Below are 18,856 nucleotides of genomic sequence, written 5' to 3' on the forward strand. Positions count from 1 at the left end.
AGGAGAGCGGAGTAGATAATGAGATAGGGATAAAGAGAGATGGCATAGTTTTGTAGATAGAGTGGGAAGAGAAAATTTAATAAGGACAAACAAACAAAAAGAAGATACATATGGATAAGGAGATGTATGTTGAGGGCAACACATAAAGAGACAAATAGAGAGGAGAGAGGGATGGTTATATATGACAGATAATTACAAAAGGAAACAATGTGAGGATAGATCAAAATGTTAGGATATATATAAATAATTTTTTATACCTGTTTGGAGTACCTATTGCACACTAAGATGCTATTGCTAGTATAATCAATATGACTAGTGCCTTTTACCATTAAAAAAATCTTTCAAGAATTGACAAAACAGTCAAAAGATTCTACAAAATAAAATAATTGGAAAACAAATAAAAAATACTATCGCGCGCCAAATCCTGAGCCATGGTTCTCTTTCACTTTTTCGTCTACGGCACAATTCAATTCCCGAAGAAACGTATGCGATGCAATCTCGGCGTTTTCCTGTACAGAAAATAAGGATGGCCGTTTTTGAAGTAGTTGATCCCAACACGCAGAATAATGTGCAACTCAATTTTGCGGGTCAGAAATGCGCGCTTAAGTAGGAGATGAGAGAACGCAAGGGAAGGGTTAGCATTGTTAAAATTGGGCTCCTTTTCGCACCATTTCCATTTCCATTTCCAATTCAACTACAATCATGGCTGCTCTTGTCGTGCCGTCTTCCATGCAAATCTCAATTACAGTTGCTGGCAATAGAAATGTGAAATGGATGAGTAGCTTTAATCGACAAATTTTGAAATCGAAATCGCGAAAGGCGTTTAAGACAAGGGCAAGCTTTGAGGATGTCAAATTTTCAACGGCCAAAGTAGTGACAATTCGATATTCTGATCTTGCGGTACGCTGATCACATTTTGCAATTGACATAGAGCTATAGCTTGGCGTCAATCTTTTTAATATGTTTGTTTATATCGGTCTTTTAAATTCTGAATTTGTAGGTTTCGTTGTAAGTGGTTTGTTGTAATTATCGTGGTCTTTAAGTACGATTAATGACGTCCTCATGCTTGCTTGATAATAACTTGAATCTTACGGCGGGTATCACTTTTCAAGTGACGATTTACGTTTCTGCTTGGTGAATTTTAGTCGAGGTTTCTTGATTTTTCTTTTATAGATTTGTTGTTTTTTAAGGTCATTTCTCTTAATTCCGGAATACAAAATTCCTCATATAGTCGCAAAAATTTACGCTTGAAATCTCCCATTAGGGAATTGATCAGCGAGTCTCCTCTGAACACTATTGTCATTAATTGCTATAATACTATCCTTGGGCAAAATCATGGCGAGTTAATGCGCCGGTATACATGCAGGATCCTATCCGCAGGTCACAAAGATTATAATATACGCAATTATCGGTATCCAACTATCTTCCACATCTCTACTAGACTCCTGGGTGGCCTTATTGCTGCGTGGGGACTTGAATTCTGCATAACATTACCATTAGGCTCTCTGTGGAGGTAATACCGGCTTACAACTTAGTGAAAGTAAAAGCTGAGGCTGCAATGAGGTGGTGGATATTTATTCCTCCTGCCGCTTCGTGTGATTCCCAAATCAAAGGGTTTGCCTTCGCTAACCAGTGCTTCCTAATGGAAGATCTCTCTGTATTTAAGCTTTAAATTTACCAGAGATTGGCGATTGTGTCATGCCACCTCTAAAGTTTTCAAATTGTGGCTCACAACACAAATATTTTCAAAAGATTCATATAATGTTTTGTAAGAATGGTAGGCAGCCGAAAACATGTACACTCCAAAGCATGAAAACTGGATTTATCATATAGCAGACAGGAACATTGGAGATCATGGCACTGCAAATCGGACAATTGTCATGATCCCTTTTATATTAGATCCAGGGAGAAGGCATCCAACCTATCTTCATTTGTCATAGTGTAAACGCTAGTACAAGGGGAGTAAAAAAGAATAATATTTTAAGTCGGCCCAATCACTTTATTATCCTTAGGGCAATTAATTATGACTGTGATCTTAATTAATATTAAAAAAAATAAATTATTACACTTCATTCAACTAGAAGTTAGAACGTTTGAATGTAATCTAAAAGTATTTTTAAATACTTGGAATAAAGAAATAAAATAATCAAGGATGCCCCGAGCTTCTCAGATGGTGGATGGGTTCTTGAGTCCCTGATTTTTCAAGCCACAAGTACAATTTTTTCAAAATGTTATTACAATTTTGAATAAATTGTAATTCAAACAAAAACTTTTGGATGTATGCAAAGTATTTTAAAATATTTAGGAAGGAAAAAATAAAATATTCAAGATTATCCTAAGCTTTTCAGATGGGGGATGTGTTTTTGTGTCCCCATTTTTCAAGGCACAACTACACTTTTTTGAAAATGTAATTACAGTTTAATCATAATGTAATTCAAACAAGCAATTTTTGATGTAATCTAAGAGTATTTTTAAATACTTGGATAGAACAAATAAAATAGTCAAGGTTACCCCAAGCTTTGGAGATGGGGGGCAGGTTTTTGTGTCCCTGGTTTTTCAAGTTAAATTCTGGGACAGTTGAGGATGCTATAGGAAAATTTTAAATTTATCTGAAAATATGAATATATACATTATAGAACCTTGTAACATTTGTGTTCAATTGAAACATTAATTCAAATTTTCAGACATTAATAGTAATACAAAATATTATATTCAAAGTGCTTTTAAAATTCGAAGTCAATATGCATGTGATATTAAAAAATAACATATGAGGTATAAACTTAGAACAAAATGTCCAAAGGCTATATTGCTGCCATATAGTTTACATACATTTACAATATGAAAGTATCAAAATCAAAATATAAACAATAATGTACACTGCTGCCCCTTATCTGTATCTCTCAAAACCACATCAAAATCAGAGTCCTCCTCTGAGTCAAAAGAATTTTAATGACAGCAATTATAAGGGAGAAAACAATGTAGACAGGCAGGTAGGACAGTCTACTATGCAAGGGAGATTGTCATAGACAAGAAGGATAGATAGGAAGATAGAAGAGCAGATAACAAGAAAAGGCACAGCAGTGCGGTGGAGGCAAGAACAGTTTGAGGGTGCTCATAAAGCAGAAGGCAGTCCTTTACGATATGCACGGTCAAGTGACAGCTGGTCAAATTTTAAGATAAACATTCCTATGAAGTAAGAAGAGTGGATAGACCTTGAGGAATGGCAATGAAAAATCAAGGTTTTTTTGTAGAATAGAATGTATGAATCCTAAATGAGAGGTAGATATGCATGACAAGGGGGATTCCATGATATACCTATAGAATTTGAAATGCTAGTTGTGAACTGATGTTTTAGTCTAACATATCAAATACTTACGCATTGAAAAATTACAACATAAACTAGAACCATTGAGCATTCAACATAGTAACTTACTCAATAGTAAAGATAAATCATAGATACAAAATATCGAATTGCCAATTACTAAAAGAATTTCAAATTATCAGCAAATAGAACATTTTGATTTCTATTAGTTCACTTCTATCGAAATTCAAAAATATCATAAAGATGATTACAATGAGTAGTATGATATGATTTATATCAAAACAAGTACAAAATTAATTTTTAAAATGTAGTGGAGGGGGGCTTCTAATCATCCCCCAAGGCAAACTCTTCATCATTGAAACTACTGGACTCAAGATCTACCAAAGGAACACCAACCAACCCTCTAGCTGCTACAGTCTTGTCCTCATCAATCTGAGATGGCTCCTCTGGCTCTGCATCCCATCGTGTTGCTGGCCTCTTCTTGTACATGTGTATCCTATGGTCCATGCTACACAAGACGTTGTGTACAACCACTAGCTTCTTTGCTCTCCTAGAGGAAAGTTTATTCCTCTGAATAGAGTGGATGAAGCTATAAGTAGACCAATTCCTCTCAGCATCCAAAGAGCTAGAAACCTGAGATAGCAGTTGAATGGCGAGTGTGGTAATCTTTGACCTCTATAATCCATGACATTTCCACCACAAAATTAGATGCTTTTGTGCCATAGTTCTAATATCAATCTTTGCCGTATCCAAGTAACTTGTAAGTGTGGCAAATTCTGTCCACTCAGAATACTTGAAAATAGCAAAATTTCAACATGAATCAGAACCATTGAACATTAAATGAAGTAACATACCCAATAGTAAAACTAAATAGTAATCGCAGAATATCAAATTACCAATTACTTGTAAGTGTGGCAAATTCCATACAACTAGATTGAATCTCGCTAGTAGTATCAATATCATACATCTCACCAATGCACTTGAAGAACCCTTCATTCATTTCATCATTCTAAAGTGGTGCAACTCTACTAGGCCTAGCCATGTATCACTTAGGATTCAATGCATAAGCAATCATGTGCAAAGGAGTGTTTCACTTGTTCCATCTACGTTGAATGTGTTCATTATAAAATGCTAAAGTGGGGTCCTTCTCTCACACAACAACCCTCATTTGGTCAAGCATAGAACCAATGCACTCATACACCTCTCAAAGGGTAGGTGAATGTTCTTCACCATATCTGATCACCTAGATAACAGAGTAATGATGGATCCTATCTATTTTGCATCACTCCAAATTCGATCACTCTTTGCTATCTCCTTTATGCTCTTCCTGTGCTCTATCTTGACCACAACCCACTGATTCCATTCTTGCATCATCATCATCAGTTGTAGTGGCTTTTGCAACTCAAACATTCTCTCTCTCTAAGAGAATGTAATACAATGCATATCTAGTCTCAACTGCTTTCAAGAGCTCCTCAGTGAAGCTCCTAAAGAATGCATATGAAGTGTGGTGGTTGCAGATAAACATCTGCACATCTCTTACATCATTGATCGCTCCTCTAATTCAGTCAATCTTCCCCACGTCCTTGAGTGCATTGTTCATGGCATGCAAACTACATGGAGTCCACCAAATATGTCTATAGGCTGCCTTAATAAGCTTCCCTACAACTTTGTACACATTTGCTACATCTATAATTACTTGGAGCACATTTTGTGGCCCAACCCCCTCAATAGCCTCCGTAGGAACCTGAAACTGGAAATCAGCATCTTTGCAATGCTTTGAACAATCAACTGCCCTAAAAAAGTATAGGTCCTTTGTGTATGTAACCATGATGTTGATAAGTGGACGATACCTAATGTCTGTCCACCGATCCATAACTATGCTGCACAGACTTTATCCAACATGCCTTCATCTTCTCTATCAAAATATTGATCTCGTTGTACTGATTATCCAAGATTGTGGTCCTCAATTTGTGCTTCCCTAGTGGTACTAATGATGCCCCCCTCGCCACCATGGACATCATCTTTTTATAATAAGGAAGTCGAGCTACATGGAATGGTATGCCATTGGGAAAGAAGAAATTACCAATGGAATCCTCTATTTGATCCTTCATGTGCACATTAAACAAATTAGCTATGAGGTTACTTGTACTTCTTGCCTTGCATTTCCCCTTGTTTCTGCCCTCCTCCGCTGAACTCTAAATGTACAAAGGTCTTGAATACAACTTTGACATCTTTCCTTCTCTCTAATGCATGACATAGGTAGAAGTATGTCATTGCGCTTGTAATTGCCGAATTGCCTGAATCAGTTGCCTAGTAGACAAAGTAGTAGGCACTAGAATTAGAGCATCACCATTAATACCCCAAAGCTTGCTTATCTCAATTTTGTATTGACATTTGTAGCTTCCATAAAAAAATTACGTGCACTCACACTATGTCTGGTCCAAAAGAGTAAGTGTACATTAACTCTAGTTGTGCTCTCAAGCCATTCTGTAACACATAAATTGATTCCATTTTCTTGTGCCACCATTTGTTGGCGTTGGGGTTGTTGCTCCCATTGCAAATTGTTTGAGAGAAGTCTTTGGATCAAAAGGACCCCTAGCAAAACTTGTCAAAAGTTGAGAGGGGAATCTATAAAAGGTGGTCCACTAGCAACATAACTAGATTGGGCTTCTAGATCAGCCCCATGGTCACTTGTCTTATGCTGAGGTCCACACTCTGATAGACTAACACTCTCAGAATGACTTCCATCTCATCTCCATTGATATAATGACTATGAGAGGCTATTTTAACTGTACATTTCACCAAATGAAAAATTTTCAGCCTAATTACTAATCTAAAAAATAATTTTTTCTTTTATAAAGATACTAGTTTCAGCCTAGGCCCTAATCTAGAAATTCAAGTAACAAAAAACAAGTTACAAAATTGAAAACACAAGATAAACAACAAAAATGAAAACACTGTCAACAAGAAACAATGAAAAAGAGACAACAATGCATTTAACATTTCAAAAGATGTAATATCCCCATTTTAGCAGTTGACCAAGTGTGTGTGTGTGTTAGCCTTGTTCTACATGGTCCCGAGGGCTAACAAAGGGTTTAATGGGATCCTGGAGTGTTTTGACCTAGTCATTTCCAGTTTGGGCCAAAACGAAGTTGATTTACTCAGTTTCAGGCATACTTACTATTTTTAGTAAGTCGGCAGGACACGGTGCAGGTCAATTTTGGTGATTGGATTCGATACTCCTCGGTGAGAGCTTTCCGATGAGCTATCACTCGCATTATTCGGAATCCGATTGCTAATACATTTTAATGCCTGAAGTTTTATTAAAGTAACGTCTAATTTAATTGTAAAATATTAAAGTGTTACTTTAATATTTATTTTTTGGTGATGTGTACCCAAGGGAGACATAAGGGGTGTTTTAATATATGTTTTATATATTACACATCTTTTATCCCACATTGCCCATATGAGTTGAGCGGACCCTTGGAAATAGAATAAAAGGAAGCATTTGTGGCTTCATTAGACAGGTTGAATATGAGAAGAAATTGGTGTGTGAGTTGCAGCTCCGTTCTTGGCATTTGAAGATGTTTATCCTCTCTTGTAACATTCTAGACGTCATTCCCTTGGGGTTTGGCCTTTGGAATTCTTTGTTATCGGTTTCATTATCAGGCAGTTTAGTTGCATTTCCGGCTACAGGCAGATTTGGTATTTTGCTCATATCTTCTTCACTACTTGCTCGACGCTTATGCCGCTTTGAGGGAATGATATTACGAAGGTAGTGGGCTGATTGAAGGACAAAGTACTATAGCAGCAAGTTCGAAAGCATGGGCTGGAGTATTATGTCAATAATGCTGAAATAATTAGTGAATTGATAAATCTGCCATGTATTTGGTTTTTATGAATTCTGAAAATAACATTTTATTGGCAGCAGTTCATTTCCACTTTGCATATTATTGTAGTTTCTTTCTTGTTTATGTTGTATGATACCAATTCCATGCACAAAACACAACAAACAAATAAACGTTTGATTTCTGGAGTTATAAGGGGTTTAAAACATTAAACGGAGAAATAAGAGGTTGAATGCAAACTGTTTGACATAATTCCTTTCAGCAATTTGGTTTAGTTTTTGGGACATTCAGGGGTGCCCATTACAGTGGTATCAGAGCTATAAGTCCTGCCATCCTGTGGAGGTCTTATAGGGAATTTGGAACAGCGGGATAGAGGAAAAGTGTTTGACGAAATGTCAAAACACTAAAATCAGAAATAAGAAAAAAAACACAGGCTAAGCATTGAGCATGCGTCAGGGGCCTTATAATTTTTGCGATACCAGAGCAAGACAAAATAGGATTTCAGACTTGCAAAGCAAACAGTCTAGTACATCTGTGCAGGGGGACATTGAATCCAGCCATACAGACACAGAGGAGATATTCTTTGATCCGGGCAACAATATGGGTGATCGAGATGACAGGAATATAGGATTAGGCGGAGGCGGGAATGCCGGTCCAGATCAGGGAGACGTAATGTTCAGACAATTACTGGATACATTAGAGCAGGGGCAGCAGGAGTAGAATAGGCGAATGGACATGATGTTGCAGCTCATGGCTAGACAGATGGGTGTCAATATTAATCTAGGTGATGCCAACAACAGAAACAATAACAATGAGGGAAACAATAACCATGGAGGCCAAGGCAACAACAATGGTCCTGAGAATAACATTAATGGTAATAATGGACATGGCAACAATGGGAATGAGGCTGATAACTTTAGACACGTTGCACGCCCAGCGCGGATTGCGAGCTCGAGACCTCTTCTACCCACTTTCCCACCCAGAGATCCGGTTCAACCAGTAAACGAACCGCAGATTACCGAGTTACAGGATCAGTTTAGGAGGGACTGGGAGGCTAGTGGACCGGAGTTTCAGGCAGATATTTCTCTTAGAGATTATATGGACTTGAGGATGAGACACATGCCTAAAGCAGGAGGGAGGAATCAAAACTTTGAGCTGAGGAAGAAAGCTGGAAAACTTTCTTTACCTTATTATGATGCTTCAGGGAAGATGACTGCACGAGCTTGGGTGCAGAAGGTAGATACATACTTGCAGCTAAATCCTATGCCTGAGGAGGAGGCTATCAAGTATGCGGCTATGCACTTGGATGGCGTTGCACATGAATGGTGGCATCATGGCATGGTGACTTTGGGGCATAATCAGATTACATCCTATGAGGAATTCACCGAAACATTGATTGAGAGATTTGACACTAAGGATCCCGAGTTACATTTCAAGGAGCTAGCACAGTTAAAACAGTCAGGTTCTGTGGATGCTTACATTGTCGAGTTTCAACGCTTGTCTGTACTTGTTACAGATATCTCTCCTAGGAGATTGGTGGTCTTATTTTGTGATGGTCTTGCTGATCCATTACGAGGTTGGGTGAAGGGACATGATCCACTCACCTTAGCTGAAGCAACTAAAAAGGCACGAGATTTAGCCCCTTCGGTATACAAAGGAAAAAACCATTCAACAGATTCTTCCTACCGCAAGGACAAAGACAAAAAACCGTTTCAGAAAGAGTATAGCAAACCCAAAGAAGGATCAAAAGGACTAGACAATGAAACCTTGAATGAACTTCAAAAGAAGAAGCTGTGCTTCCATTGTAGAGAGCCTTGGGATTTATCTCATAAATGTTCTCTCAAGGCTAAGGCAAATCAAATGGAGTATTTTTCAGCAGAAGAGTTAGAGTCAGAAGGGGAGGATCAGCACTCCGATTCAGATGAGAGTAACACTATAGAGGAGAGCAACATTCCTAAGGATGATAGATCGTTGGGGGCCCAAAAGGCAATCACATTTAAGGTCAGGGGTACTATCCAGGGGCAGAAAGTGATATCTCTTATTGACACTGGGGCTACACATAACTTCATCAACAATCTCTCTTGCCTCCATTTTGAATGTTTGATCCATGAAAGATCCCTGATGGATCTCTACTGCAAATCTGCTGTAGATTTATTTTATTTTTGTTTTTTCCTGTTTATTAATGTTTTCTTGTAGAACTAGACGGAAATGCAGAAGAGTTTGTTTGTTTTTGTGTTTTTGATGATTATTCCACATAGAAATGAGAAGTAACAAATGGCAAGAAAAGAGTCTGAAAATAAATAACAATATGCAGTAAAGTCAGAGTTGATACAAATCGTACCAGGCAGATCTCTGAATTAAAGAGCCAAATAAAAAATTCAGTACATTTCCTCTAACAATGACGCCACAACTGGCTGATGAAAACGGCTGATAAGATGCAAGATTCTGCTGCTGAGTAACCGATTTTTCTATGTATCTAAGTGTTGCAAATGACAAAGTACCGCTGCAAGAAATGGCAGTGTACAGCTGCTAGAATTCACCTCCCATACGCCAAAGAACATGCCCAACAAAACAAACTGTAGGCCCAAGCTGAAGTGGCGTCTACCTTCCTCCTGAATACTGTTGAAACTACTGACAAACCAATACCCAATGCTGCTGAGGGTTACGTCCCAGCCAACAATTACCCTGGGGTTTGCGTCCCAGAATGCAAATCGCTCAAGCAGAGCAAATCTGAAAAGAAGTGTTTGAGAAAAATATGCATAATCATGAGAAATGGCGCCCATCTCCTTATAACCCCTTGCAAAGCAATTCGAACCCTAAAGTGACCCCCAATTGGCGTTGGCTATAAAAATGAATTAAATCTTATTTTAAAGTGACCATGTCACTAGAAAATGACCTTTTCCACCATAGTAATAAATCCGCTCACCGAATTGCCCTGAGACCAAAGAGGAAGATTTAGAGAATTTCAAGACCTTTCCAACGAGCTATCATAACATGGGATACGCATTCAAATGAGGCCAAAATTCTCTTATTACTCCAAAATGGCTATTAACTTAGCCTTATTTAAATATTAAACGCCAATGAACTGCCGAACTGACATCACAAACCATAAAATCATCCTGTCACCTGTCTGTGACTGAAGTCGGAAATCAAGGATCCATTGACAGTCTCATCCCTAAAATCTAGGGATGCTCCTAAAATTTAGGAAACAAGTCCTATCCCTCTGAAACTGAACCCAAAGGGTCATCTCATGGAAACCCAGCCCTGGGCATGATCATACCTCCTAAAAGTATGAATGAACCCCATAAATGTAGGAACTGCCTCCTAAAAACAAGGAACGTCACCCAACTGATCAATATCCACCAGAAAACCAAGTCCCCAACATTGAATAACCATACTGGGTCTCTATCCAACTCTGTCAGCCTACAAGACCCCATAATAAGCTGACTCACATGTCTCTGTTAGACTGAGCTAGAGTGGGGACATGACAGTCCTCCCCTCTCGGAGATGCTTGCCCACAAGCAACTGTAATGCAGGATGCTGTAAAATGCTCTCACCCTCCCAGGTGGCATCCTCTATGGGAAGATCTCTCCATCGAACCAAATGCTTTCGAATCACCCAGCTTCTCAGCCGCCGTTCCCTCACCTCAAGAATCTCATCAGGGACCAAAATCAATTTACCTTCCTCATCCATAGGAGGTAATTCGGGTGAAACTATAATATGCTGTCCAAGGGCCTTTTTCAGGCAAGATACATGAAATACATTATGAACTTTGCTGCCATGTGGTAACTCAACCTCATATGCAACCTCTCCCACTCGCCTGAGTATCCTGTATGGACCATAAAAACGTGGTTTGAGCTTCTCAGCTCTCCCCCTTTTTAGAGTGCTCTGTCGATATGGTTGTAAACGCAGAAAGACCATATCATCCACCTCAAATGCCCTCTCAATCCTGTGCCTGCCAGCGTACATTTTTTGCTGATTTTGGGCCTGCTGCAAATTCTCCCTAAGAGATCTCATGACATCCTGGTTCTCTTGTAACCAATCCTGAGCCAAGGGAACTCTACTGTCACCAAATGCCAAATCAGTGAAAGATAATGCTTCATATCCATGGAGAGCTTTGAAAGGTGTCATGCCAACGGACATATGATGCGTAGTATTATAACAATACTCGCCCAAATGCAGCCAATGCACCCATGCTTTTTGTTGCCCTGACACATAGTTACGCAAATATCCCTCAACCCATTTGTTAACTATTTCTGTCTGCCCATCCATTTGAGGGTGGTAACTAGTACTAGGTGTTAACAAAGTACCAGCTAGTGTAAAAAGTTCCTGCCAGAAGGAACTCATGAATCTGCTGTCCCTATCAGTCACAATGGTCTTGGGAAGACCATGAAGTCTGAACACCTCCTTGAAGAACAACTCAGCCACCTGCGATGCTGTAAAATCTAATGCAATGGGAAAGAAGTGGGCATACTTCGTTAGCCTATCCACAACAACATAGATGCAATCTTTCCCCTGAACCCGAGGAAGACCTGTAATGAAATCCATGGAGATCCCTGTCCACTTCTGTTCTGGTATAGGAAAGGGCTGCAATAATCCCGCTGGGTAGGTATGCTCCGACTTGTTCTACTGACAAGTCATACACTCACGAACATGGTGTAAAACATCATCTTTGAGACCCTTCCAAGAGAATCTCTCACGTACCGCCCTGTAAGTCTTACCATATTCTGGGTGTCTGGCTGTAGGAATATCATGGAGACCATGCAAAATTTGTTCCTTCAACTGAGAACCCGGAACAAGGTAAACCCTGTCTTTATAGTAGATAATATCATCTACCACACTGTATCTGTCATCCACTATCAATCCCTCCATAATCTCACACATCCATAGAGTCCCATCCTTCTTCTTAACAAGCACTATAGAAGAAACAAAGGAGCTGGAACTAGGTCGAATGAAACCCATGTCCAATAGCTCATGAATAGCCTTTTCAATTTTATCCTTATAGGCTCTAGGATGACGGTATGGGGTAGTAATCACTGGCTTCGCTCCATCCTCCAACTCTATACCATGCTCAAACCCTCTATCTGGTGGCACTCCAGGAGGTATATCACCAAACACTCTACTGTGATGATCCATCACTGACTGAATGTCCACATGAAATACACGACCATCCTGAGATATGGGTGTTTTGGATTTAACCAAACAGTGTGTAGCCCAAAGCACATCATTATGCCTAAGGATGGTCTCCATCCTGCGAGAAGTCACCTCCTTGGGTCCACCATCTGACGCTGCCCTCAAAATCACCTTCTGCCCGCCAGAAAGAAACTCTAACTGCATACGGTGGTGATCAATAATGTAACGCCCAATACCCTGTAACCACTGCATGCCCAAAACCACATCATAATCTTCTATGGGAAGCACATAGAAGTCATCAATCAAAGTATAATCTCCCATCTGAATACTAAGCTGTGGAATCCACTTGGTACAACCCAAAATGGCACCATTAGCCACCTTCACTCCAAAACCACCAAACTCCTCGTACTGTAAGCCACGCCTCTCAACTAATTTTTGATCAATAAAGTTATGCGTAGCACCTGTGTCTACCAAACTGGTGATCCGCTTACCCTTAAGTGTACCTTTCAACCGGAAGGCATGAAACTTAGGATAACTGGACAGGGTAGCCATAGCTACTTTAGCTGATGCCACAGGCTTAGCGGTGTCTAACTCCAACTGTGTCGGAAAATGCTCAACATCCTCTGTATTATCCTCAATATCAGTATCAGGAACCTCCTCATCTCCTAACTCAGAAGTCACCTCAATCAAATGAACCTTTCCTTTACCCATGCAACGGTGTCCTGGTTCCCATGGTTCTTTGCAGGAAAAACACAACTTTTTCCTCCTCAATTCATTCCTCGTCTCTTGATTCATCCAAGGAGTTTTAGATGAGGTCCCTCCTTTGTTCTGTGTCGTATTGGCCTTCTGTGCAGGCCGTGAATCTCTAAATAGTTTCTTATTTGCCTGATAAGAAGTGGGAACAGTATCCAATCTCAATGTCACATCAATAGCCTCCTTAAGAGTAGCTGGTTGGAAAGCACGTACCAATCCTTTTAGTCTATCCTGCAAACCCTCAATGAACAACATCACACTACGTTTCTGGGGCATATCCGGTACCATAACTGCAATATGCTGGAACTCATTAATATAGGCTTCTGCATGACTAGTTTGTTTAAGGTGAGCCAACTCCCTGTAATAAAGTTCTGTAGCCTTACGGTCAAATCGTGCAATGAGTCGCTCGGTGAACTCAGCATAGGAGTGAACTAAGGCGTGATCCTGGGTGACCAATCCATGGTGCCACCAATCATAGGCAATCCCCTCTAAATGCAACACAGCAAACTGAATAGCCTCACGCTCAGGCATGGGCCTCAATGAAAGGTATATGTCCAGCTTGTGGACCCAAGCTCGTGCACTAGTGTCTTCTGAGCCATTATATGGGGCCAATGTAATCTTCCCAGTAGCTCTATTGAGGTCATAATTCTGCTGCTGTTGTGGTAGTCTATTACCACGATCTCGCTTGAACCTGGTTGTATCTCTATGCTGTGCACAATACTGGGGAAGAGGGAAGACGTCCCTAACCTCAGGAGGTAGAGCTCTCCACTCAGCTGTGGCCGTCAAAACTGACTCCTGAAACCTCACTTCTGGTGGTTCCACCTGCGCTGGCCGTTCACCTGGTATGAATTGGGGAAGTAATGGCCTATTCGTAGTAGGTGTACGATGGCGATGCCTCCTACTGGAATGAAGGGAGCTCCCAACTGAAGAATGGGATTGATGGCTGCGCTGACTACCAGCCACTGAAACTGATCTACTTTGCCTGCCTCTGTGTCCACCCATCTCCAAACGCTCCAAGGTATCCTGTAACCTGTCTAGAGCCTGAGCGATCTTGGGCTGAGTAGTGAATAGGGTCTGCACCATCTCTCTTTCTTCTGCCTCTGTAGGCATGCCGTCGCCAGCAGCACCCTGTGCCTCACCCATAGCTGGTATTTGTGCGTCTCTGGTAGCCTCTGCTTGCCACTGGTTTCTCCTGCGCTCGTAGAATCTGTGTATTTCTCCACCAGGATGCATAGATTTGTATTCAATCCACCAACTAGTGACTACCCAGATGCTCAAATGATTTATCAAAAACTTTTATCCACTACCCAGATGCCAAAATCTGTTGTGACAATTTCTCACAAACCCTACAGGCTGGCAGGATGTAAGCTCTGATACCACTGAAAGATCCCTGATGGATCTCTACTGCAAATCTGCTGTAGATTTATTTTATTTTTGTTTTTTCCTGTTTATTAATGTTTTCTTGTAGAACTAGACGGAAATGCAGAAGAGTTTGTTTGTTTTTGTGTTTTTGATGATTATTCCACATAGAAATGAGAAGTAACAAATGGCAAGAAAAGAGTCTGAAAATAAATAACAATATGCAGTAAAGTTAGAGTTGATACAAATCGTACCAGGCAGATCTCTGAATTAAAGAGCCAAATAAAAAATCCAGTACATTTCCTCTAACAATGACGCCACAACTGGCTGATGAAAATGGCTAATAAGATGCAAGATTCTGCTGCTGAGTAACCGATTTTTCTATGTATCCAAGTGCTGCAAATGACAAAGTACGGCTACAAGAAATGGTAGTGTATGGCTGCTAGAATTCACCTCCCATACGCCAAAGAACATGCCCAACAAAACAAACTGTAGGCCCAAGTTGAAGTGGCGTCTACCTTCCTCCTGAATATTGTTGAAACTACTGACAAACCAATACCCAATGCTGCTGAGGGTTACGTCCCAGCCAGCAATTACCCTGGGGTTTGCGTCCCAGAATGCAAATCACTCAAGCAGAGCAAATCTGAAAAGAAGTGTTTGAAAAATATGCATAATCATGAGAAATGGCGCCCATCTCCTTATAACCCCTTGCAAAGCAATTCGAACCCTAAAGTGACCCCCAATTGGCGTTGGCTATAAAAATGAATTAAATCTTATTTTAAAGTGACCATATCACTAGAAAATGACCTTTTCCACCATAGTAATAAATCCGCTCACCGAATTGCCCTGAGACCAAAGAGGAAGATTTAGAGAATTTCAAGACCTTTCCAACGAGCTATCATAACATGGGATACGTATCCGAATGAGGCCAAAATTCTCTTATTACTCCAAAATGGCTATTAACTTAGCCTTATTTAAATATTAAACGCTAACTTAGGAAATATTAAAAATATAACCCAAATAGCCATAAACTGCCAAACTGACATCACAAACCATAAAATCATCCTGTCACCTGTCTGTGACTGAAGTCGGAAATCAAGGATCCACTGGCAGTGTCATCCCTAAAATCTAGGGATGCTCCTAAAATTTAGGAAACAAGCCCTATCCCTCTGAAACTGAACCCAAAGGGTCATCTCATGGAAACCCAGTGCTGGGCATGATCATACCTCCTAAAAAGTAGGAATGAACCCCATAAATGTAGGAACTGCCTCCTAAAAACAAGAAATGTCACCCAACTGATCAATACCCACCAGAAAACCAAGTCCCCAACACTGAATAACCATACTGGGTCTCTATCCAACTCTGTCAGCCTACAAGACCCCATAATAAGCTAACTTACATGTCTCTATTAGACTGAGCTAGAGTGGGGACATGACAATCCAACAGACCTCCTTTGCAGGTAATAACTTCTATTTCATCATCCTCCTCTGCCACTTCCAAGAATGAATGTTTGGAGGATGCAACATGATCAATGGGCACATTCACTTTGCTCTTTGTAGATGGAGATTTGTCAAAACTTGTTTTTGATTTGCTCACTAAATGATTAGCAACCTCTTGTTCTTTTATGCATCCGGCTAATTGTGCATCGCTCAACCTTTTTCCATCTTTACTTCCCTTACACAATGCTATTCCTTTACCAAAAGGGCCCATAAAATGAGCTTTGACTAGAGAATATGAGCTGTTGAATGGTTTACTATGACATATATTGCATCTCCAAATATATGACCCACCTCCTGAAACCTGTGATAATCTTGTGGTGTGTCTCCATAATGGAGATGCCGCATCAATATTGAAGTTATCACTTCGTTCTTGCCCTGCTGTTGAACTTTGACTATTAGTAGTGGCCGTTCTTTCACAATAGAAACTATAAATCTAATAAGAAAATAGAAAAAAATAACTTAGAAATGTTTAAAAAAACTTACTCCTTTATTTCTTTACAAAAAAAAAAAAAACAAAATTTCTTGAAATAATTCTCCTAAAACTTGAAAAATTCATGAAGAACTAAAAAAATTCACTAAAAAAACTCATGAAATGGATTGAATGCTTACCTTAGATGCTTATTTGTCCTTTGTGGAAGCTCAATAGACACCCTAGGAATGATCTTCTTCAAAACTAATGACCTTGCTTTTAAAGTTTCACAATGGAGACCAAATGATAAGAGAGCCCAGCTGAAAACAAAATGGGAAGAATGGGCAATGAATGGCCTCTTTTAGGGCCATTTTAGGGTTTTAAGGCAAATAGAAGGAAAAAGAAAAAAAAAGAAACAATTTAAAACACGTTTTTTAAGTCACTTAAGTGATTGGGTGGTGGAAACATCTAGATGCTCACGGAATGCGCCTGGATGCTCTCCGGAGCACCTCGCGTGCATCCACAAGTGACACCAATGCTTCCTGGAAGCATCTGCCACGCCTCCTCCTGCATTGAAGCATCCTCCCGCATTCGCATCCACACCCCTCTCCTCAGCAGACGCATCAGTAACTAAGCTTTTACATGTCACTGCATATAAAGTTCAACTTGGTGGACCTTTTGATGTCATTACATCAAAAGGTTTTCAAAAGTGGACCTTTTTGATGTCATTGCATTAAAAGGTAAGTTTTTATGTCTTTGCATCCACAATGTGAGATGTAAATTAAAATGTGCATTCCCCTCCAAAAGGTGCGATTTTGACCACTTGCACATTTTAAAACATGTCATTGACACAAAAAGGTCTGATTTGCCTTGTTTGCACATTTTAAAACATGCTATGCACCCAAAAAGGTCTGATTTTAACTAGAAACATGTTTTAAAATGTGTATTGCCCTTCAAAAAGTCCAATTTTGAAGAAATACATGTCATTGCCTTCCAAGAACCCGATTTTGATCATTAAGGGAGATTTTCTTGATGGATTTGCATGGAATTTTCTCCATTGAAGGCATTTTTGCTTGGTAATGAGTTTTCTTGCATCAAGAATGGATTTAACATGCTGAAAATTGTTTTTGAGAGCTCAAACCTAGGACACGTTTTTGAAGAAAAGTTCAAAAAACACCATTCTTGATCAACATTTTTGCCCCAATATGAATCGATTTGGTCTTATTTGCTGATTACATTGCATGTTGGTGCATATTTTGATGTTTAAACACCAAATCGATTTGATCTTTCATCTTGGTGAAAAATGTTTTTCACCAAAAACTTGCCAAGCATGAACATTTAAAAAAACGTTGGATTTTGGAGCATTTTTAGGGCATGTTTTGGCATGTTTTAACAAGAACTCCTTGTTTGCTGCCCTCTCCCATTTGAATTTGCAAAGTTGGAAAAAGTCTTAGCATTTTTGAAGATGTTTTCAACATTGGAGCATCTTTCTCCTTCATTTTTTACACTTAATCTTCATGTAAGTGGACATCTTCTTTCTTGCTATTTAATTTGTGCTTATCTTGCTGATTTTATGCACATAATTGCTTAATGATTGCCACTTGTTGAAATCTATGCCATGGAAAGTGTATTTTTCCTTTAAAAATGAAGAATTTGTTCATTTCCATGTTTTTGGTTCTTTCCCAAGTTCCAATTTTGAATTTGTGTGTTGAAGTGCTTTGCATCTTGGCATGTTTGAGTCATTTTCCAAAGGTACGTTTTTCTTTTCTGTTTTTGTGCTTTTGTGCTTGTTTGCCGATTTTCTCCGCTTTGGATAAGTCACAAGTTCTTTCCGAAGAACTTGTTGTTTCACTTCATGCGAAAGCATCATCACGTTCCACATTCCCTTTCCATGCCACAACATCGCACATCTCATTTGACAAGTGCGATTACATGTTTTCCATCTCATTCACCATCCTTACATACATGTAATCTCATTTTCCGCTCCCATTTTCACTCATCTCACTTTTTGCATCCATTCGCACGACACAATTACACGAAATGCCTTATGTGTAGTCACATCCAAAAGGTCCGATTTTGATTAAAAATCACTTTTTGAAAAGTAAAAAGCATGTCATTTTCATCTTTCATGTATTTTGACTTTATTTTTTTTACCAAAGGTGACTATAAAGCTTGTTTTCCCTCTTCCATTTTTCATTTCCATCTCTCCATATGCATTTGTGCCTCCATGAGCAAATACATGTTTCTGTAATGAACCATTTTTGGAACATTAGAATTCATAACCTTACTGTGTATAATTTTCTCCTTTTTCTCCTAGATTACGACTGGTTTCCTTTATTTCCCTTTATATTTCTCCTTCTTATCATATATCCCTCCATATTATATTCCTCTGTATATATATAGTTTTCATTTCTAAGAGTCGCGTCTTTTTATAATATTAATTATATTATATTAATAATAATAATAATATATTGTAACATTAATTATTATTAATATATTAGTAATTGTAATATTAATATAATTATTATTAATA

At 39.2% G+C, this 18,856-nt stretch overlaps 1 protein-coding gene across 2 annotated transcripts in view; it reads left to right on the forward strand.

The window, feature by feature from the left end:
- The first annotated feature begins 210 nt into the window (after positions 1–210).
- LOC149551819 (2-oxoglutarate (2OG) and Fe(II)-dependent oxygenase superfamily protein) overlaps positions 211–18,856 on the forward strand; it is a 221,255-nt gene continuing 202,609 nt past the window's right edge. Inside the window, exon 1 of one of the 2 annotated variants that reach the window (XM_089787321.1) lies at positions 211–900. In XM_089787321.1, coding sequence (XP_089643447.1) covers positions 703–900 — 198 coding nt within the window. In that variant the 5' untranslated portion in view covers positions 211–702. The remainder of the gene's footprint in view (positions 901–18,856) is intronic. The other variant, XM_089787323.1, reaches the window with a different exon arrangement.

This window comes from Cupressus sempervirens, chromosome 6 (genome assembly GCF_028749045.1).
Source record: "Cupressus sempervirens isolate cs-2001-9-10 chromosome 6, ASM2874904v1, whole genome shotgun sequence".
In the NCBI taxonomy this organism is placed as follows: Eukaryota; Viridiplantae; Streptophyta; class Pinopsida; order Cupressales; family Cupressaceae; genus Cupressus; species Cupressus sempervirens.